The following is a 24130-nucleotide window of genomic DNA, read 5'->3' as shown; positions in this document are numbered from 1 at the left end:
TGCTGCCTTAGTACACAAGTACACAAGTCAATTCAGCCAGCATTCACTGCAAGTACATGGCATGGCGACGTCATCGCCATTACGAAGGGCGGCTGCTGACTGCTGACTGCTGGCTACAATACAATTATGCGGGCGTTCGGCGTTGTCAGATCAGCGCCCGTTGACTGCTAACTGCTGTGGGGATGTTGAAGATATCCAATGGATATACATGCATATATCCATCTGAGTATATATATATTTATATATGTGTGTGTATGTGAGTTGTCTGTCTGTGTGTTTGAGTTTGAGTGTATGTAGCGGCGTCAAGAATGCCGCTGATGATTATGATGATAATTGTGGAGCAAAGTGGCGGTGAGTGAACGTTTTATATTTTCAGTACGATAAGTGACATGATCAGCTGCAGTAGTGGATAAAGAAGCAACAATTATTTAAGGCTTACATTTCAAGGCAGTTTGATCAGCGGGCAGCGCGTTTAACACACACACACATATATATATACGCGATTTTATATATAATATATACAGTTACGCGTATTACAAGCGCAAGTTTCTGCTGTTGTTGTTGTTTGCAGCGTTGAAATCTTAATTTAAATACTACTTGTCTAATTAAAGTGATTAAGTGTGAATTCACGGGCGAAGAAAGTGCACGAAAATAGTTTCATTGGAGCTCATATGTATATATACATACATATATGTATATAATATATAAGAAAAAATAAAAAAAAAATATTTAAAAATATTAAAAAAAAAAATTATTTAAAAAAATATTGAAAAAATATATTTAAAAATAATATATAAATTAAAAAAAAATAAATATCCGATTTTATATATATTTATATGAAAAAAAATAATAAATCCAACTCGCTGATGCCAGAACAGTGTGACAAGTGGCTATGTTAAGTTCGTCTATCGCAGCGCATCTGCTAATCTCCGCTAGATACTTTCTAGCGATAAGAGTGTCTTTTTTATCAGCTTATACAAATGTTAATGCCAGTGCGTGCGTGTGTGCCATGAAATTTGCGATGTTGATAATATTTACGATGTGAGCTGCTGCTGCTGTCGACGCTGCTGACGACGGTGCTGCTGTGAAAGCGCTTTCGCAAAACACAGAAGATACACAAACAAACACACATACATACTCTTTCAACTAAGTAGCAAGGCTTGGTGGAGCTCAAAAACACAAACACACACACATACATACATATATGTGTATAAATATGTATATAAATAAATAAAGAAATATTAAACAAGAATAAACATACAAATTGGGGATAAAAGAGAGTGAGTGAAAAGTGCAAAGCGAAAATAAGCAAGAAAAAAATTAAAAATATTAAAAAAAAAAAAAAAAAAATTAAATAAAAATAACAACAAAAAATTAAAAAATTAAAAAAAAAAATTTAATAGAAATAACAACAAAAATTAAAAATATTAAAAATAAAAAAATAAAATAAAAAATTTTAAATAAAAAAATAAAATAAAAAATTTTAAATAAAAATAACAACAAAAACAGAAAAATACAACAAAAAATTCAAAAAATACATAATCAAAAAAATTTAATTTTTTTTTTAAATCAACCGCTTTGTCTCGACACATTTCAGTTCTAAAAATTACAAGTTACAAGCTAATTTTAAACAACTCGCTGTTGTTGTGATTGTTGCTGTATTTTTTATTTTTTTTTTATTATTATAACTGCCATTTGCTCGCGCGTCTTCCACGCATCATCATCCAATTGAATGTATCGCGCTCTGCGTTAGTAGTGCCAGCAATGAGTATACCGGCGCGCAGCAAATGGTCCACGGCGACTGCGGTGGCGACGGCGGGCGTACAGCGCAGGCGCGTAATCAACAAACACATTCAACAGAAGTATCTGTTATGTGGGTTTGCCATACATGTACATATATACAAATTCTCTCTATATCTATATATATATCTATATATCCATATATATCTATATTATCATTTTTATATACGAAAAATTTGTAATTATTAAGTAATTAAGCGCATACGTAAGTGTGTGTTGTATTCAAATTTCAATGACACATGTTTATCAACAAAGCGCCAAACAAAAACCGGAAAGCAATAACTGCAAATTGCTTCATATGACGTTTACACATGGCCAGATATGAACTTACAGAATTCACAAAAATTTTGTATTGTCTCCAAAAAGCGGAATTTTTTTCATAAAGTAAAGTTGACAGCTCTCCAGCTGGGGCTATTGATACTGGCAAATAAGAATATTTGAGGAAGTCCACCGCTTGACTAATAACGGGTGATATTTTTGAGGTTAGGATTTTCATGCATTAGTATTTGACAGATCACGTGGGATTTCAGACATGGTGTCAAAGAGAAAGATGCTCAGTATGCTTTGACATTTCATCATGAATAGACTTACTAACGAGCAACGCTTGCAAATCATTGAATTTTATTACCAAAATCAGTGTTCGGTTCGAAATGTGAAATCCGCTTTTTTATCGACAAATTTTGTTCAGCGATGAGGCTCATTTCTGGTTGAATGGCTACGTAAATAAGCAAAATTGCCGCATTTGGGGTGAAGAGCAACCAGAAGCCGTTCAAGAACTGCCCATGCATCCCGAAAAATGCACTGTTTGGTGTGGTTTGTACGCTGGTGGAATCATTGGACCGTATTTTTTCAAAGATGCTGTTGGACGCAACGTTACGGTGAATGGCGATCGCTATCGTTCGATGCTAACAAACTTTTTGTTGCCAAAAATGGAAGAACTGAACTTGGTTGACATGTGGTTTCAACAAGATGGCGCTACATGCCACACAGCTCGCGATTCTATGGCCATTTTGAGGGAAAACTTCGGAGAACAATTCATCTCAAGAAATGGACCCGTAAGTTGGCCACCAAGATCATGCGATTTAACGCCTTTAGACTATTTTTTGTGGGGCTACGTCAAGTCTAAAGTCTACAGAAATAAGCCAGCAACTATTCCAGCTTTGGAAGACAACATTTCCGAAGAAATTCGGGCTATTCCGGCCGAAATGCTCGAAAAAGTTGCCCAAAATTGGACTTTCCGAATGGACCACCTAAGACGCAGCCGCGGTCAACATTTAAATGAAATTATCTTCAAAAAGTAAATGTCATGAACCAATCTAACGTTTCAAATAAAGAACCGATGAGATTTTGCAAATTTTATGCGTTTTTTTTTTAAAAAAAGTTATCAAGCTCTTAAAAAATCACCCTTTACTAATGATAAGGCATGTGTGAAATGGATGTCATATCGATCGCTTAAAAAAATTTCGCACTTCAGTAAGTCCGTTATTTGCGATTTTTGAACAATTAGTGAGTGAATTAAGTGATTGTAGTCGGTAGTTACAGCCTAATTGTATAGTATACTTTAAGCAGGTTAAAGGGTTCGAAAATTTTCAATTAAATGGAATCCTTAAGCAATCAGTTATTCCCATTATCCCGAATACATAGTTCTACAACTGTGCTACAACATAATGAATCCACTTATTGAATTCGAGATGCGAGCCCGACGTTATCTCAGAAACATGTTGGATCTTTGAAAATCGGGATATGCGAAAGCTTTGTAGTGGAAAGTGGGTACCGCACGAACTCACAAACCAAACAAGGCACCTAACTCAATACAATCAAAATTACGGCATCGAAGTGCTGCATTCTCCAGATTTGGTCCCGGTAAAGATGCTTCCCTGTTCTCAGAACCCGAAACACTACTATCTGCAAAGAAATCACCGAGACTTATGCTCATTTCGGAATAAAAAAATTCCATGATTGATAAATTGAACTTTTTTCCTTAAAACGATACAAACTTCCAAAAGTAAACTTACTTTCGTCTGATGTCAACATTCCTTTCGCTTTGCAAAGGTTAGATAATAAAGAGTTTTTCCAAAGGGACGCTACAAGAGTAGATCTATAGGGACTTCAAACAACGCCATATTATTCATACTCTTTTGACATTCCTCTTCAGTAAGATTTGCCATTTCATCAAAAGAAAAGATATACGATCCAACTACGAGACGCTACAAGAGTAGATCTATAGGGACAGCAAACGACGCCATGTGTTTCCCACTCTTTTGACATTCCTCTTCAGTAAGATTTGCCATTTCATCATGAAAAGATATACGACCCAACAACGAGTCGAATTTATTAAAATTTACTACCGAATTTCAGAGTCAGTGGCCTCAATTTTAAGAGCCCTCCGTCCGTTTTATGATCGTCATAATCGTCCTGCCAGTACAAAATCTTCCCATGCCAGTGAGGCAAAGAAGTGCCCGTAGTGTCGAGAATATTGCTGCCGCCAGCGCATCAAGATGTTAGCCTACATCCTTACAAAATCAATTTGACGAAAGAACTGAAGCCGCTTGTCACAATCCATGTATTAAAAACCAAGTGTGGTAAACGTGTAATCTCACGAAATGGCCCATCAATTGGCCTTGCGATTTGACGCCGTTAGTCTATTTCCTACGGGGTAACGTCAAGCCTATGGTCTATGTCAACAATCCAGTGACGAATGATGAACTTCGTACAAATATGGAACGTGGAATTGCAGCAGTTATGCTTGAAACCCGTCGAATATGGGGTTCATCCTGTGAATTTCTGCAAGCGTACCCGTGGCGGCCATGCAAAAGAAATCGAGTTCCATACATAATGTCGTCGAATGCACTTTCACAGGAATAAAGAATTTCATTGATATCCCAAACTGTTTATTATTAAAATAAACTGTTTTAACGCTCTTATTGAAAAACCATTTAGCAAGAGTCATGTCAGAGGTTTCAGGGTTCATGCCAACGAGAAAAGAAAGAAGAAAGAGAGCTCAAACAGTTCTGAATAAGTAGTAACTGAACCAGTTACACGAATTATTAGATTCTCAGATGCTACTTGATATTTATCGAGAGCTTTGGCTGCTATTAAGACGGTTACCGACTTTCCTTGGATGCAAAGATGTCGAAAGAGAAAGCCCAAATATTAACAGTTCTAAATAAAAATAAATTGACCGATCTAGAACAAGAACGGTGCGGTTTTGCTCGAATTATTCGAATCTCAGAGGTTACTTGAGATTTCTAAAGAGTTTTGGCTTCCCTTAAGACGTTAAATAGAAGACAGGGAACGACTTTTCTTGGATGTCATTCAAATCAAAGGGCCTAAAGCGCTGATTCATAGCGATTGTAACTTTTTCTAATTGAATTCAAGCTTCCATTTCGTACAGCAGGAGGAAAGATCTACAGTATAAAATCCATCAACTAATTAATTTCAAAACATAACGAATTTAAAAACCGCTGACTTTCGTCTTAAGACTACAAACGGCCAGTCTAAAAATAAACCAACAAAATCTGACTAATCACAACATACAAAAGAGCCAACAGAAGCTGCGCTATCTTCTTTTAGAACAGTGTTTACAAACATACTCGTTACATTTATACATACATACACATTAAGCAACAGACTTTTGTCTGTGAGACGTCAGTTTGTAATCTACTATGTATCTCATTCTGTATGATTACTAATTAGCGAATTTATCAAACCCTTTTCATAATTTACCATATATGTATTCTAACTTGGTACTTCTCTTCGCTTTCAGGCTTTCCTCGCCACACCCGCCTATCTCTATGGCAATGTCGTGGAATCGGATAAGGACTTGGTGCTCCGGATCTGGCCGGCGATCGTTTATCAAGCCACCGGTCAGATTTGTCGCTCAATTTTGGAACATCTGGACACAGAGTATCGGGGACGTGAACGTGAGACCACACAATATAGACGGTTCTTCCTTTGCGCCACGCTCATCACTTGTGTCTCGCTTATGATTAGCGGTGTCTTCTTTTCATCGGCTTGGTTTATTGTCTCAACAACAACACAAGCAGTAGCAATAGTATTCTATGGATTATTTGCGGGTAAGAATTGAAATCAGATGCATTTTAAAAGATTCTTCTATTTTTTATACTATCTACTTTTAATTATATTTTCTTAAACTTCCAGGCATTGGTTCTAGTCTCTTCATTTGGAAGACGCACGTCATTTTGGAAGCTGTGCGCCCACGAGAAGATAAGTTCGTACGCAAAACGATACACCTCTGCGGTGAGGCATTCTGTCAGCTCTTTCTCTCCTTCGTCTTCACCAGTCTGCGCACACTGTACGGTACAGCGCAGTCAATAGTGCTGATGTCCGCCTTATTAGTGAATCTTATACCGATCAGTTTGATTATCACACGCCATCGTGAGGGTTCCATCACAAAACGCATTTCGATGATCACCGCGGAGAGTGCCTTCCCGCCACTGCATCATCAATTGGGCGCGTTCCCGCCCAGCATTGCCGATCAAATCGATGGTATTGACGTACAAGTGCCACGCATTTGGAAGAGTCCACTACGCGAACAGCATCCGGGTACCGCTACGGCGGCACTCTTCTCAGCCGAGGCGCGTAACAATTATATGTTGGCTGCGGATGAGGCCTATGTGACCTTTGTCAATCCCAATGGTGTAGAGATTATGGAAATCATACCCGAGGAAGATGAGACTGTATCTATGATGCGTGGCAGCTCAGCAACGATAGGAAAAAGTCACAATAGCGTGGCCGCATCACAAAAAATCCATCCAAATGCCTCATCGAATGGATTGCAGCAAATGGATGAGGCGGTGGGCGGAGTTAAGCCGGAGGCAGATATGAAGAGAGTTGGAAAGTTGGTAAATAGGAACTCGTTCAAAGTATAAGGTAAATAATATAACCGAGAATTATATCTTCGTAGTACAAATTTCAACGCGTCTCGCACTACGTGACCACGCATGTTTGGAAGAGTTTGAAAGAGAAGACTTTACTGCCGCTGCAACGTGCGATCTTGGTGCCACGTCTCTACTCAACCACACTACTAATGTCAGCGGACATTTTCTCATATGTTATGTGCCTAACGGTACTGCCGGGTTTGGCGGTGACGCACCATGCCATTAAGAATGCCGAAATACCATTTCTCTTTTCGCTGCTGGCCTTCCCATGGATGTGCTTCTCGTTGATGACACCGCGCTTCGGCAATAGTTTGTATAAACGCAAAATCGAATGGCATACTTTGGGCAGCGTCTGCAAGGCTCTAGCGCTAATTCGTGAGTAAAATCTTAAGAATTCCTTAAGTATTTCGCTATTAATCTTCCTCATTCGCCAGTCATTAGTTTCTCCACTTCGAAACTACAGCTAAGCGTATCTTCCGTCCTGCTGGGTTTCGGTCAAGCGGTAACGCTCTTCTTGCAGGACGTTGTCTTTCAGCGCAGCATGCCACGTGCTCAATGGAATGCCATACGCTACCCGGTACATTTCACCAATGGTCTGCTGCTGTTCGTGTGGGGCGCCTTGGCTCATTGGGTTGTGGTAAACTTTTCGTTTCAGGTAAGTGTATCTTTTTAGTTGGATGTGTAAATCTAGTTTGGCAGTCCCGGTTTGAAAACATTTCCGAAAGTAACCAAACAATGACGCTGTCTAAATAACGATTCCCACAACAGCCGGTTCTCCGATACCGGGATTGACTCGGATTTTCGGATCCGACTGAGGGAAGTTATTTCGTCGATCCAGACCTGTTTGGATCGGTAAGTTTTAGACCTTTTGGGCGGAGATATGCTTTCTCTTGAAGTGACAAGGAGAAAAGATTTGGTATTTCGAACGGTTTCGTTGTTTCAGGAGGATCGGAACGGTTCTAATGACAATAAATTAAAATAATACTGAAGAACTGAAAAATTACATAATTTTGTTATTCCTTGTATTTTAAAAAATCTATAAAAGTTTATATTTTCTTATTCCCCAGGCGACTGTGGGTTTGGCGGGCATGGTTTATGTTATCAGCATGATAACTTGGAATATGATTTTTGTCTGTTGTAACACGAGAGATTGAAATATTTGGTCAGCTTGATCCATTCAACTGGATTATATAAAGAAATAGTATCTCGCAAGTATTCCTTCGTACTCTCGTAGCAAAATGTATGAAATTCTTGAAAGCAAGTTCAAGATTAAAGGGATATTTGAGGTTAGAAAATAAATTGTTCCTCATTAGAATCAAAAAAATTAGTTAAGACTTTTCAAAATTTAAATTGTTATTTTTTAGAATTTTACAATTAAAAAATTTGAGCTTTAAATACTTTTTTTTATGTAATAAAAATAAATTTAAATTTCTAACAGCTCTGTATTTCTCCAATTAAGTATAATCTCATAATTATGTAATTTTATAGATAATTAATAATGTTACGAAACTTAATTTGTTGTATTTTTAATAAATTTTTTTAAACAAAAAAAACAAGAAATTACGACATTTAAAAGTTTTGATTTTTAATATTAATATTAGGTTGACAAATATCTCCCTTCCGTTTTTTACTCTTTAGTCAATGCTTTTTAAACGTGTTATAGTGAACGGATTTAGTTAAAATATGCGCCGTTTCTTTCGATAATCTGTTTCCATCTTGACGGCAATTTCATAATAACCCCCTCGTAGAAGCTCCCTCTAACTTTTCACAAGCCTCTTTTGAGTTGAGCTTTACTCCACCAAGGACGTTCGTCATGGATAGGAATAGGTGGTAATCACTTGGCCGCTATATCAGGGCTATTTGGTGGATGCGATAAAAACTCCCATCCGAGCTCCCGTAGCTTCCGACGAGTCATCAAGGAAGTGTGTGGTCTGGCGTTGTCCTGGTGGAACACTACACCCTTCCTGTTGACCAATTCTGGACGCTTCTGATCGATCGCCTGCTTCAAGCGGTCCAGTTGTTCGCAGTAGATGGTAGAATTAAGCGTCTGGCTATATGGGAGCAGCTCATGGTGGATGATTCCCTTCCAATCCCACCAAACACACAGCAAAACCCTCCTGGCCGTTAATACCGGCTTGGCCACTGTTTGTTTTGTAGGTTATGTCAAGGCCTTTTAAATATATGCCAGATACGAGCTCTGTAGCGCTTTATACATAGTCGCGAAATTTTAAACACCAAAAGCCGTAAGGGAGATATTTGCCAACCTAATATAATATAATATAAGCTATTTATTATACAAACATGTATACTTACTCAACAGTCCCTTCATTCGGAGTTTGCAATATGTAAGTTATGTCACTATTGCTCAATCAGAGAAATTTTCGAAAGAAATTATTCAAATTATTATTATTAATATTTCTATAAATATTTCTCACCACTTTCTGAAATGCAAATTTTACTATAAAATATATAAAGATCAATTTCAATATTAAATTGTTTCACTTAGAGGATATCCTCTCAGAAGCGTTGGACAGGGTTGCTTATATCCAAAAGGGAAATTATTGCACTTTCAACACATACGTTATATGGCAACACCAAGAAAAATACCCAGTTGGGTTTTTTTGGTTTATAAACCAAATTATGCTAAATATGTTTTTCTCATCTAACTTTTGTTTAGAAAAATAAAATTATTTAATTTATTAATTTAAATCAACTTTTAATTCAACAATTTTATATAAATAATGTTCATAAGTGCACAATTGTGTAATACAAATTTCCCCCAAGTGGCAACAAACGCGAAACAAACAGTACTGCCAATCGTAAAAAGCCGAATTCCATGTGTCACTTTTCACAATTTTTGCGAACAGCGGCTTTTTTTTCTCAAGCGTAAAGAGAAATTTTCGTATTGAAACGCAGAAAAAATTCTAGATTTAATACAACTGTGTGCGCGCTAATAAAATAGAAAAAGTCTATACATTGCATTTAATTACTTGTAAACTAGCAATTTGCTCCAACGTTTGAACGCTTTTCATACTATGCATCAGAACTAAAAGCGTGAGCATCAAGCAGAAAAGAAAAAAATCTTCTTGTTGGGGTGAACCATTGTAAATGGCTAGAGAGATACCGAGTTCCAATACGGCGCATTCCATTCGCGTTCACATTGATGATGTACATTGAACATACACCTTTGGAAGATAATCTGCAATTTTTCGTGAAGAATCACATTCCCGCCAGTGACGCCAACTCAATACTGGCGCATGTACGCGACGTTGACGAAACTACTGCTACACAACTGCAAACGCAGACGCAAGCCAACGTTGCCTACTACTCCGGTTATACCGGACGCTTGAACGTGCTCAAAATTAGTGACGCTCCAAGAAGTAAGATCCCAAACATTGCAGTACGACAAGAGCAAAATATTTATTTAGGCAGAAATAAAGTGTCACCGCCAGGTGTCAGAAACCGTAACGCTGTATCACCAAAACTTAACGGCAACGGTAAGACAGCATATGAAGAAGAGGGGGAAGAGGATGAAAAATATGAATTGGTAGACATTGTTGATGTACAAGAAGAAGAAGAAGAACAAATCGTTGCAAAACATAATAAACAAACGTTGGAAACTCAAGTGAGAAGCGCTGAAAAGGAGCACACACCTGTGACCGATGAAATTATTATACAAATAGAAGACGAAGAAGACAATTACGAATACAGTGTACAGCCTGTGTGCAAACAGCGCAAATATAGTGAAACTAAACTACCAAACAAAGTACATATATTTTGATGTTCTAAATATTTAATATAAATTTATAATATTTTATTTTGTCTACGCTAACAGGTTTTTGGTCACCGCCGACAGTCCAATTACGAAGCAACGCAAACACGTAAGCGACCTTTACGTCCAGTACCGGCAGCAATTCCAATCAAAACTTGGCATAACGAATTAGAATTACCGCCATTGGAACTTATACCACCGCAAACACGTCGCAACCGTGTGTTGAATGGTCATTTGCCAATTCAACTACAACGTAGTGATAGCACCGAAAGTGTTACGAGTAGCTATTATTTGACTGAGGACGACGTCGAATACGCCGGACAAAGTTACGCAAACGGTTACCGGCGGTTGGTGGCAACCGAAGCAGAAGTTGAAGAATTCGCAGCAACAGAAGAAGACTACGACGAACACTACTCACTGCCGGTACGTAGACCGGAACAGCTCAACAACTCACAGATGGGTATCGATATATTCAACAGACTACGTCGTTTGTTGAACTTAAACACCGATTCCACAGGCAACACAGAAGGAGAGCAAAAACGAAAAAGGTATTAATTGTCATATAATAAGAGTAAATGTAAATTAAATAAATTCGAAATGTCTGTTTATAAATTTAAATACTTTTTTGAAATTTTTTGCTTTAGAACTGGGAACTATACGGCCGATGCTAATCCACACCCAATAAAATATAAAAAAGTACATAATCGTTTTCCTAAAATTATCACACACAGATTGGATGATGGTGAGTTGTTGCATTTTTTTCCCCCACCCATTACGTTTAATACTTGACTCTCGTGTCGTTTGCAGCCGATTTTGAAGTGATTTCCACTTTTCCACAACACGAGAAGCAAATGTTGTCATGCAAGTTGCCTAGCAGTGCTTCCAAAAATACCGTAGAGATGACACAACGCAAATCATTACACTCCATTGGTTAGTACAACTTAATCGGCATGCAAACCACGTGCACCTTACTAACAATAAAAAATATTTTCTTATTATTTTTTAGAAAAACCCAAGTATCGCAAATCTATGTTTACAGCGCCCACAGTCACACACCGTTTGATCAAGAACACTTCATATGCTGATGTGGAGTTCTCCGATGACGATGAACCGCAATTGACCAAGGGTTTTGGCATCGGTGTAGCAAGTGGGTCCAATGTGGGCGATATGCGTGCACGTAAAAAAGTGCCACACACCTACAATGTGCCGATTGTGTGTGAAAGTGAGAATGCTAGAACAGCGGCGTCCAAACCGCCACCACCACTCATTGAGCCGCGCACGGGCAGCATACTAGCGACGTCACTAATGCCTGAGATCGATTTGACGAAGCGCAGACCCATGTCTTACTCGGATGTTTTGCGACAGAATCTACAAATGCCCGCCAGTGGTGGGCACGTGCTGGGCAGACGTTCGGCCAGTTCCGTTTCCTCCTCCGGCGCGACTTGTAAGTGTTTGAATTTTAAATTTACACAAAGAAAATTAATTAATTTTTATATTTTTTAATCACTAAAGCACAATCCAATGGTGGTCTAAATATTTTGGGTAACATACGCTCCAATATGTGGTCCACGAATGCGCGTTCCATACTCACACAGGAAAAAGAAACCGAAGAGCACGTTAAGTATCAACAACTATTAGAGCAGGTTGTGCCCTGTTTATATGGCGCTGCCGAAGGAGCAAATGTGCGCACGTTCGCAAAGCCAACAGCATACGGTTACGATGTGCCACAAAGACGCGACAGCAGTGGCAACCAGAAACCGTTAACACAACAGCGACAATCACTGTCACTGCAAGATAGCTATACACGCGCTTTGAAACGGCCACCACTGTCGTCCACCATTAATTTGGATGATGATGACGATGACGATGCGGAGAATAATGAGGATGTCACCTTTGTAGATGTGCAGCAGCAGCAACGGCGTCCCGTGCGTAATGGCCTGTCAACAGTAATTATCGACGATGATGAGGATGAGATCAGTGAAATCATTGATTTGGATGATGATGAGCAGCAAGTGGTGTCGGCATGCACAAAACTGAATGAACAAAATGCGACTGACACTACTTTGGGCACAAAGGATAAGCGGAAGTCTGTATTACCACTGTAAGTTAAATGAAGGAAAATAGCTAGGTTCGGTTTAATTTTATTATTTTTTCTATGCTTAGTCCCTATGTTGAACCGGTTAATACCTTGCAAGAGCGTTTCAATACATCACCGCACTTGAAGGCCAATTGGCTGGAGGCGCTGCGCACAAAATGGACTGAGAAGAAGAAGAGCCGTCTGCAGGAGGTTAACGAAACCGTCAATGTGTAAGTACAAAACGTGCATAAAGCTTGCACATGCTAATATTGTCGTTGTTTTTTTTTTTTTTGGAATTAGTGTGGAGAAGCTAACAGCCGAACGGCGTGCAGCCGAGTTGGAAATGCACGAACGTCTACGCAAAATACAAATAGTCGATCCTGAATTGCTAGTGATCGATGATTTCCCAGAACCAGAGGTAGAGGAGGAGCCGGAATTTATCGAATTAACACAAGAACATCAAAACCGCATAAAGGCTGCTGTTATGGGCTCACCCGATCAGGTATAGACATTGAAAAAACCACTTGAAAGTAATTTTTGTTAATTTTCAATTTTCCCCCACAAGGTGCTGGTTTCCAAATTTAACTTGAACATTACGCGTCGCGATATACACACTTTGATGGGCCAAAATTGGCTGAACGATGAGGTGATCAACTTCTATATGAACCTGCTCACCGAACGCGGTGACACCAAACATGATACACACGGTCTACCCACCGTCTACGCCATGAATACATTCTTTGTGCCGCGCCTACTCTCCGCCGGTCATAGTGGCGTGAAGCGTTGGACACGTAAAGTGGATATATTCGCCAAAGATATCATACCGGTGCCGGTGCATGTTGGCGGTGTGCACTGGTGCATGGCCATTATACACCTGAAGAAGCGCACCATTAAATACTATGACTCAATGGGTACACCAAATCCCAGCGTATTGAAGGCACTCGAACAATATCTAAAGGATGAATCGTTGGACAAGCGAAAGCAACCGTTCGACACCAGTCAATTTGAAATAGAATCAGTGCGTGATGTGCCGCGTCAAATGAATGGCAGCGATTGTGGTGTATTCAGTTGCATGTTTGCCGAGTATATAACGCGAAATCGTGAGATAACCTTCTCGCAGCAGCATATGCAATATTTCCGTCACAAAATGATATTAGAAATTGTGAGTGGTGAATTGTTGCAGTAAGGCGTCAATAAAGTCGGTGCAGTGCGTCAAAGCAACATCAGCTGAGCATTAGTGTAACAACAACAGCAACATAATGTGTAATGTGTGTTATGTGAAAAAAAATGCATAAATGATTTCCATATAAATATTTTAAAATTTTAAATAAAATGGTGTGTGCAACCTGCAGCAAAGACAAAACAACTTGCGAACAACAACAACAGCAATCGGTTGTAGACAACACCTACGTATTGCAGTATATATATAAAAATATAAAACAAAATCGAGTTGAAGTGAACTTAGTGGCGCCTAAACATAAATATATTCTCTTTTGTGACAACAATAACAAACACTAAAGTGCGCGTTCATTCACAACAACAACAACAACACTACTATATTAATTTATTGCTACACATCAAACGCTGTCGCTGTTTTTGATGTTTAATTTCTTAACTTTTTCAGTTCAAAAACAAATCCAATAATGCAGTTTACATTAAATTGAGAATTTCGCGCAATAATTGCACTGCTTATCCTCCCCTCCCCTACTCTTAATGCTATTAGTATCTTAGTTAAAATAAAATTAATAAAAACATAAATAAATTACAAAAACAAGATTTTGCAAATACAAAATACGATACGAGACAAATCTAAATTATAATGTAATGTTCTATTTAAGTTTCTGTGGTTACATTTGTATTTTTTTTTAACTTGAATATGTTATTTATGTATTGCGTGTGCAATTTCTAGATTTCTATAAACGCAAAATGCTTTAAAAACCATGAAAGTCTACGGTTGCGTGGCAAAACGTAAGAAGTGTGTGTGAAGAGAAGAGAAAGCACAAACGCGCTTATTTTCTTATAAACAATTTCATTATAAAGCAGTAAGCAAACTGTGCTTGGGTTCTATTAACAAACAACAAAAACAATTGCAAACAGCGGAATAGTTATAATTTCAAATGGCAAGCAAACCTACTACATACATATTTAATAATTTATCTGTCTATAATATAAGCCGTCTACAGTTATAAGGTAGCATTTCTGAATTACTTACATACATACGTATAGTTTTAATGCATAATTTGTATGTCACTGATTTAAAGAATAAATACTATAGAAAAAGATAGAGCTGTGTTTTATTTCTTGTAATCGTTTGTTGTGTCAATAATCGATAATAATCGTGCTTCACTACATGCAACGGCGTTTGTTTACAAAATGTCTGTATTGCAACTTGTTCGATGGATTGGTTTGTTGCGTTGCAGACTATCAGGTTTGATGCAACATGTGCTACAACAAGTTGTTTGAAAGTACAGTGAAAACTCGATAGCACGTATGTAGCTATAAAGTGCAAGACATTTGAATTTGAATTGTCAAATTGATAGTTATTGGATTTCAGATTAGGGTGCGTTCCGAAACGACATGATAAGTTAATGATCAAATTTCATAGGGCACATTGTAACTAGGCAAAAGCACTACGAGATCAGTATAAATCTCTTAACATTCGTAAAAAGATTGAGTGTAATATCACCTGGCACCATCTGACCTCCCAAGGAGCAAACTTGGTACTCTACACAGCGCATTGTAAGCTTAAGAAACACCTACCTAAGCCCAGGATATGCTTAATCTCGGACAGCTCCCGCTTTTCCGAAATTGAAGCGGAAACTCCCCAAAAACAGGGGTAATAATTTAGGGCTTTCATTTCCCACGGAAATGGCACAATAGACCACAGATCGGAGTGCAAACCTCAATTTTAATCTGTCTATCTATCTGGTTATGCTGTGGATATAAATCGGTTAAACTGAATATTCTTACGAGACGTGGGTTGGCCCATATGAAGCTATGTTGTAGAAAGACGTTTTTGATTGCTCCGGTGTGGGTTGACCCTAAGAGAAACGTTTTGGTGTTTTCTAAATTTTAAGGTTCCAATGAAAATGGAGGAACAAGTGAAATTAAGTATTTAGTAAGGGTCTTAAGATCTTATGTGAGTCGTACAACAACAACTTCCGATAATGTAGGTAGCCTAGAATTAAAGGTATAGAGTGTGAACTAGGAAGTTTTTAAAATCAAATGAATTTCGAATTCTAGAAATGACGACTGACAAGAATCTAAACAGCTCAGTTAGAATAGAGAAGAACTTCAATCCCTTTGGCACAAAAAGAGGCCTAATAGAGTAACTTTCTGTGGTTTCATCTCTTTAAGGACCTCTTGGGGAAAACAGAGCAAAAGTGTACAACCTAATCATCTCTCATCATCAAATCAAAATCTGGCAGACAAAATGTCCCATTCGAAGAATACCAACGCTAAAGACTTTTGCTTCGACAGAATTTACCGATTCAGAAACGGATATAGAATTTCAAAGTCTGCATATACATATGTAACTTCATATCGGCTAGTAGTAGAAGAAAGCTTCGCTAGTATTGCAAATACTAAAATGCTGAAGATAGACTGCGGACAAGGAAATGTATACCATGGTATTGTAAACCTAAAAAACTTCCCTCCGGCTGCTAATCTAGGTTTTGTGTCTTTCAGTTAAAATCGATTTTGAAGTTGTTTACAGATAATGAATGACATTGAATTGAGTGGAATACCGAATTTTATAATATTTAAAAATACATTCCAGGAACAAGTTTTTAAAAGACGTTTTCAGAAAAACATGATGTAAACTGAATATCAAATACTATGAAAAATAGAGAGGAGAAAGCGGACAGTAAGAACTACGAAAGACTTGCTAAGAGTCCTTAAGAAGAACAGAATACAAATTTTTGATACAAAGTTAGTTTCGTAAAAACGTTCATCTATTTTGATACCAATATTTAGCAAAATAATAATAAAATTGACTTACCCAAGTATTATAATTGGCGTTGGATTCTGGAAGAGAAAAAATTAAATTTTATTAATGACAATTAATAACAAAAATATAGCAGGATGTTTAGAAACTAATTTAACAACAAGTTATAGAGGACAGAGAATCAAAGAAATAATATGATCGTATATAAATGGACAACTATGAACCTGGTAAACGACCAAAAGGCCAAATGAACAGAACTTCGAATCAATTCTTCATCAACCGTATGCCCAGGATCAGGCTCCCAACGACATTTTCTTCAAACCTTTTCCTAGACATGTGTGGGTTCTTCCAATAGTCGAAAAACTTTTTGAACTCGATTTTTGGGATAGTATTCAGCTCTTTCAGCGATTTCATCTATGCTTGTAAAACGATCTCTCTACATTTGGAAATATGAAGACGTCGCAAGGGGCCATGCTTGGCGAATATGGAGGCTGGGGCATTGTTACAGTATTGCTTTTGGGCAACAATTCACAAACAACCAACGAAGTGTGAGCTTTTAACAAACGAAAATCGCCAAGCTAATAAAAACCCGTCTAACTCTAGAGGCTGCTACAGACAAAGAAAGCAAAGCCTTCAAAGACAACATAAAAAAAAAATAAAAATTTGACAGTAGGACTTCAAAACAATTGGAAATTTTAAAATTCCTGTAATTCACAAAATTTGACATGGATTACTGCTTAAGGTAATAATATAATCTCCGAAGAAATAGTTCAGATCGGTTAACTATATAACCTTAATGTTTCTAGCAAACAACCCGGCTAAAAAGAATTAGTAAAATGTTTTCTTTTTTTTACTTACTTTTTCTTACGTCTTTAGATTTGATTAAACACATAGTTACTAAAAGATATGCACCGGTGAAGGGTATATTAGCTTCGGTACAGCCGAAGTTAACGTTTTTTCTTGTTTGAACACATTTCGTATTTTAGATTCTGATCTATGTAGATCAAACACTCCAGAGATGCCAGATAAGTGACTGATAAGAGCCAATAAAGTAACTTTGCGCGTAGTATGGGAATTTTAGTGGTCGAATATGGGTACTATGTTCGCTAAAGAGGCTGTTTACATGGTGGTAGTATGCTTCGTCTCAGAAAAAGACGAACCTTTTTGGTTCTTCGTTAGAAAACTGAAAGAAGTTCAGGGTACAATCAAAACATTGTATCTCTTTGAATATAGAGGGCAGACTATTCACGAATTGATGATCTAGATTTTCTGAACCTCTTGAAGTTTCAGGTCGGTCATATCGCGGTAGATTTATTATTGGACAGGCCTTAACGGGTATCTACACGCCTTTTCTGATTTGAAGCATCACTTTAAAAATATACTTGAGTACGCAGACATGCCCTTTAACCCAGACATTGGCTGGCTGATGTTGAGCTTTCAAACCAAAAAAATATGAATATTTTCACTTGTGTCTAAACAATTTTTGTTACCTGCTTCCTACAGCAAAGAATTAATGAAACGCAAACAAGTTCTAAACTAAACATGAAATATGCTAGTTTGATTATATACTACAGTGTTTTTGTTGTCATATACTAAATATATACAGAAATGTACATATGCAAATACATAGTTATGTATGTATTGAAGAATTTCTGCTAAGAAGCTTGTTAATTGCGAAAAGACAACACCGAGCAAATGCCTGACTAATGACGGCATCATTGTTTGTCTGCCTTCACAATGTGTTGTTCTCAAATACATTTGGCGGTAAATCTGGCGAAACACAAGAGTCAAAAGCGTTAAAGAGACAACGACGTTTGTTTACTTTGTAGGCATGCATATGTGTATGTATGTATATATGTATGTATGTAGGTGTATGTGTGTTTACAAGCGCCTATTTTTTTACAGCTCGCCTTGATTTACTAAAATACTATATGAAAAGCATCTTTATGAGCGACTAAATGAAAGTAAAATTCTTAATAGACAAGTTATATATATATACGTACATATATAGACACAAGTACAAGTATATATGTATGTCTCTCTGTATTTGTTCATCAAAATTTTTGATCGATCTTTGCGCTCTGAAAATTGTAGGCGGACTTCGTGAGCACTCCTACACGTCAACTATAACTAGAATATATATTTTTGCCATTCATATTTGTATATATTCATATTTGTATATATATCTTTATACATATATATATCTAATAATTACTTGCCGTTTCTAAGCATGTATGAGTCTTTGCTCTAATTTCAAAAAAAGCTACAATGATCAGCGGCAGAGCACACAACTAATGTAGTCTTCTGATCAGAGCGAACACTCTGTCAATATTCAAGTTATATCTTTGATCTCAACTATACTACAACATCAACGTCTTAATTTTGCTCAGCGCACTAATCGCCAACAAGATCACTCATATAAACGAGCATTGTTCTTGTTTTTTGTTTTTTTATTGCTGTTTTTGCTCAGCGCTCATTTGCTCAGCCACTTAAATCGCCATCGTCTCGCTGATCACAAAGCTGATCAATTTATAATGAATGAATGGATGAATAAATGCAATGAGCTGTGTGGTGTCTTGCAGATTGCAGTGGGTCGTAAGCTACTTACATACATACAAACATGCTTGTTTCAAAGTAATTATTTGTTGTATGTGCATATATTAAATGAGCTCTCAGCTCAGCATCATCATCATGTCTGTGGTCTTTGGAAGCGTTTGTTTGATCCGAAGGTGAGTTGCGGATTTTTCGACTTGTAGCAGTTATAGGCAATTGCAGAATATACTGACATACATATGTATATATATATATATAGATGCCCATAAGTGTATTGTTGCGTTTCGCATTCGCGTTTTATTGCTTCTTGCCACAACGGAGTGTAATTGTGCCCATATGGTCTTGCAACATCTGCACAGAATTAAGTTCAGACACATATTTATATCAAATGTATGTGTAGGATGATGATCTGATTTCGTAAATAGTATTGTCGATAGAGAGAGAGAGAGAGAGAGATTTTTTATTTTGGCAAAATTCGAAAACTGAAAAAATTGCAAAATAAATTCGGGTTTAACCTCTAAAGATTAAAATATTATATATTCGTCTATTATATTTAAATTTGCCGCAGACACTTGTAATCGTAATGTCCATGGCTTTAGAATCAGTCAAGAACTGGAACAAAAACAACAACCTTCTTATTATTAGTTTACCAAAGCTTAGCGTAGATTAGATTAAGTTAGAAGTATATTGCTGGTTCTTAGTCTCTAGACTCGATAATGTCAAAAAAAACCTTACAAACACGTTCTTATTACTTTGCTTTTCTAGATAAGATTAGGAATATGCCTCCTTAATTCAATTTTTCCTTCTCTGCTGCATGTATTTCGGAAGTAAGTCGATCCCACGACACGCGAGTCTACGTGACCGGAACGGACTTGCATTTATATGTATCTGGTAAAGGTGGGCCAATTAGGTAGCATTCTTGAAAAAATATTTGTGGAAAGTTCTCTACAACTTTGATACTTATGAGTTCCTTCATTTTTCTCTAGGTTAATTGTCATGTTCAGATAGGGTTAGGATACTTTATATCAAATCTAGTTTAGGTTTCCGATTTACTAAGATTTATTGACCTAATTTTTGATGGCATCACGCTATTGGATTCTTCAGAATTATATGGACGACTGGACTGGAATGCAATGCTGATGAAATTGTGTGGAAAAGCACTCACGTTTCATTATTACAGGACTGGGAATCGGTGAGTGTTTTCTTGTTCTTTTCTTGCTGCGCTGGGTATTTCCTATTACTTGCGGTCGTCAAGCTTCCTCTAGTGTGGGGTGTATCTGAGTAGGTTTAGAGAGCATTTATGCCCTTAGTAAGTCATATCTTGTCGAAGTTAAAAGCGAGTTCTAGAACACTTAAGGGGACTGTCCATTCTCGGTTTGAAAAAATGGATTTTTTTAAATTTAATTCGAACCTTAGTAAGTCATATCTTGTCGAAGTTAAAAGCGAGTTCTAGAACACTTAAGGGGACTGTCCATTCTCGGTTTGAAAAAATGGATTTTTTTTAATTTAATTCGAACCTATAACTATTCAAGAATGTTACTTTAAAATTTTAAGTGAAAATTTAGCCGATTTATGGTGGAAGCGTCAGGAGACGGCAAGAGCGCCTCAAAACTTTTATCTCGAAACAGTGTTTTTACAACTGGCGGATCAGGTTACTCAAAACCTATTAATCCAATTGGTTCCAAATTGTAATACGTTATTCTATACATATATAGCAATGGTATGAACTAGGATAAATCAAATCGGTGAAGATCTTCTTTACTTAAAAAAAAGTCAAAGGTTCGCCATTTTGCGACCCTATTTGGTGCGAAATTAATAATACCAGTTCATGCCAGAGCCAAACATGTACTATTTCTAATTCCGTTGGAATTTTTGATTTCAAATGTTCCAGTGAGCGGAAATCACTTAAAAAATAACGGGAATATACTGCAGCTTTGCGAAACTCTTAAACACGCCATCGATATTTTTGAACATTACAATTAAATTTTAACGGAAGTGGGAAATGACGAAGGTAAACTACTGTTGGAAGTAATGATGAGAGTTCAGTGAAAGAAATTAGTCAATGGACCTCTATGTCTGAATTTCATTGTAAATGGTTATTTTATTCAAAAAAGTATGTTTTGTCATAAATGAATTATAGAAGGTAATATCCATTGTACTGCAAATTTGTGTTCACGTAATCCCACGCGAAAGAACTGAGTCATTCAATACACTCATATAGGGAAACTTCCAGTCGGTCGCAGTTGAGGTTTTATATGCAATGCGGTTATTAGTAAAATATTTTGATATAATGTTTATATTTTTTTTAATCAGTTCTTATGCAGTTTAACTACCACAGTCGGTTTTTTATTTCATTTTTGGTCATGTTTATGAATACAAAAGTTTAGGATGTTTATTTCTCAAATTTAATTTCATTTTTGTATCAAGATAGTGGTTCTATGGTAATTAATTTCTCATGTCCTTCGATCTGAAATGGAATACGTGATATGTGTATCAGCCAAAGTTGGAATATCTACACAACTGTAGAGCGTCTCACTTAGACAGCTTCGACTGTGCTTTGTGGTACCCAAATACTCCTAACGCAACGCTAAGACTCTGATGATTCGATAAAGCGATTGGACTCAATTACAATGTCGGCTAATGTCGGCTGGTTTCGGCGAAGGTGTGCTTACCGCGGTGTTTTAACCTTACTCTGGAGATTGCTGGTGTCTTAGTCTCCATAATGTTTCCGCTCTGAAGAAAATCAGATTAGTGGAATTTTGTCTAGATATATTTTGTCATTGCCTTATATGTAATTAGGGTTCTTGGGTGTCCATTATTGATCTGACTTATTTAAAGTTTATTTATTTTTAGAGGTTATTGTGGCTAGATCTAAGCTCTCTTTTTTCTTTCTTTGGTTATTGCCCAAATAATGACAGCAAAAAAAATTTACAAAAACTACCTATCCAATTACAGTTAATCAAGATACGCTAGTGAGGTCCTCCTAAAGTCTGCGCTTTAAAAGTTCTGATTGGTTTTCTGACTAATTCTGTAGATCTTGTGAATTCATAAATCGAAGATATGTTTGAGGTCTTTCAGGTTATTCTTTAACTTTATTATTGGATATATAGTCCGAACTCTATATTCAAAGAAGTTTGGGTGGCCATATAGCAGAAACCAAAAAAGTAAATGAGAATTATTGTTTAAAAATGAGTAGTTCTAGTATCTCACTGGCGTCTCCTACAAGTGTATCAAGCTATCAGAAGAAATGTCGCTGAGATGAAGGGAAGGTATGGAGAACTAATCCATATGTTTAGGGGATATTAAATCTTAATGGTAATGATCGGAACTAAATAGATCGGATATATGTCCATAAGGATTCTGCTAATTTTTTTACAATTATCAGATCAATTTTCATTCTCTTACGGGACAGATCAACTGTTATAGAATTTGTAGGTGTCCCCAGCGCGATCTCTTTGCAGCGCTACCGATATTTACTACACACATTACGCCTCTAACAACAACAGCAACAATCACCGTCAATTGTCATCAATAAAGTACAATAACAACAACAATATGCGATGTTTGCCACCAACGCTAAAGCCAAGAAGTCAGCAACCACCAAACACTAGCGGCTAGCGGCAGTCAGCACATGCTTTACTAAGGGACTAAGTGAGCAACTGCTGGCAGCGGACGCAGCAGCGGCAACAAGACAAACAACAATGGGCGCGAAAGACGCTGCCAATTCGTGTGCGTGGCAAGTCAGCGACTACGTCAACGTCAACGTCGACGTAAACGGCAAACGGCCAATGAATGCTGTTGCTTCCAAGTTTGTGCACGGAGAATGTTTTAGTTGGTGTTGAAGCCTCATGGTGGTCGGTCGATTCAGTAAAGCTGAATACGAAGAAACGTACGAAAGCGCGCACAATTTAGTTTGTTGTTAACATTTCAACTGAAATTTAAATTTTAGACACAAATTGTGGTGTGAAAAATTAAAAAAAAAATATTATTAATTTTAACTAAGAAAATGGTACTTAACTTATGTGAAACCAAAAATATTTTGAATTTTTTTTTTTATATAAAAATTAAAAAAATATCATTGGCGCACGCCAATGCTAGAATTTCTGCTTGGAACGCGTACATTTTCGAAAATATTCAAAAATATCTCCGTGCTGTGCGCTGGAGCATTTCGTGCAGTGTCGATTCGGAAATTTATTTTTAAATCGTAATTTTTTCCCTTTTAATGTGTTATATACTGCACAGTTGTAGATATGTATTTATATACATACTATATAAGTGTATGACTGCGGCACAGATGTGTAAATAATGTGTATGAAAACACCGTTAAATGCAGTGCTTTAGCCAAAAATAAATGTGTTGAAATGAAATAATGAAAAAATAAAAAAAAAAATTATTTTTACATATAAGAGGTGTTTATATATATACGTATATATATACTAAAAATATATAAGAAAAAAACAAAAAAATATTGAAATTCTCATATGAGGTCCTTCATAAATATACAATAAAAATATATAAAAAAAAAATTGAAAAAAAAACAAAAAAATCTTCACAAAAATCACAACTTTTAAAATAGCCATGAGCATAATGAAAAAATATCGTAATTTTCACAAAAAAAAAATTAAGTGCAAAAATTTCTATTAAACAAAAACAACAAAATATTTATTTAAAATTTATTCTTTAATTTATTTTTCCAAAAAAAAATTCACGAAAAAGTGCAAATAATTCAGCCAATCGAGCACGTCTGACCTCATCTCGCCTTTTAGGTGTCAGCGTTAGATCGGCGCTGTTCGGCTAGCAAACAGACAAACCTACGCGTATATTGTAATATCTATCGTTTGAGATCGCTGGCTACATATCTACACACACACACACATACATATATATGTTTTCATATATACATGCATATAGTATATAGTAGCTTTAGCTCTATCTGTACGATCGGCTGCTATCTGTTTTTCGCCTGCTGCCTAGCTAGCGCATCGCTGACTAATTCACATTTGCCTACGTACGAAAGTGTCTATTTTTAGCGGGTTGTTTAAAATTTTTATTTTTGTTTTGTGTTAAGCAAAAAGAGATTC

The 24130-nt window shown here is 36.9% G+C and overlaps 3 protein-coding genes across 9 annotated transcripts in view; all 3 read left to right on the top strand.

Moving 5' to 3' along the window:
* Window positions 1-1516: 1516 nt before the first annotated feature.
* LOC105218152 (uncharacterized) lies at window positions 1517-8257 on the top strand. Its single transcript, XM_029044016.2, has 6 exons — window positions 1517-1890; window positions 5567-5876; window positions 5962-6665; window positions 6728-7076; window positions 7136-7356; window positions 7769-8257. Exons 1-6 carry the CDS (start codon window positions 1765-1767, stop codon window positions 7853-7855), a joined length of 1797 nt encoding a protein of 598 aa, XP_028899849.1. The 5' UTR covers window positions 1517-1764; the 3' UTR covers window positions 7856-8257.
* A 1276-nt stretch (window positions 8258-9533) lies between these two features.
* On the top strand, window positions 9534-14832 carry LOC105218151 (uncharacterized). The gene is made up of 9 exons (XM_011193557.3): window positions 9534-10467; window positions 10537-11021; window positions 11118-11215; window positions 11281-11403; window positions 11480-11917; window positions 11986-12574; window positions 12637-12780; window positions 12851-13052; window positions 13116-14832. The coding sequence occupies exons 1-9, from the start codon at window positions 9865-9867 to the stop codon at window positions 13734-13736; spliced, it is 3303 nt and encodes a 1100-aa protein (XP_011191859.2). The 5' UTR covers window positions 9534-9864; the 3' UTR covers window positions 13737-14832.
* An 8004-nt stretch (window positions 14833-22836) lies between these two features.
* The window catches only part of LOC105218149 (integrin alpha-PS2), an 80535-nt gene continuing 79241 nt past the window's right edge, over window positions 22837-24130 (top strand). For 2 of the 7 annotated variants that reach the window (XM_011193555.3, XM_011193548.3), the window contains exon 1: window positions 22863-23010. The gene's annotated coding sequence lies outside the window, so the exon portion shown is untranslated. Of the gene's footprint in view, window positions 23059-23108; window positions 23254-24130 lie in introns of those variants that run through there. The other 5 variants (XM_011193552.3, XM_011193550.3, XM_011193549.3 and 2 more) reach the window with 5 other exon arrangements.

This window comes from Zeugodacus cucurbitae, chromosome 5, assembly GCF_028554725.1.
Source record: "Zeugodacus cucurbitae isolate PBARC_wt_2022May chromosome 5, idZeuCucr1.2, whole genome shotgun sequence".
Classification (NCBI taxonomy): Eukaryota; Metazoa; Arthropoda; class Insecta; order Diptera; family Tephritidae; genus Zeugodacus; species Zeugodacus cucurbitae.
This window is presented reverse-complemented; position numbering and strand designations above follow the sequence as displayed.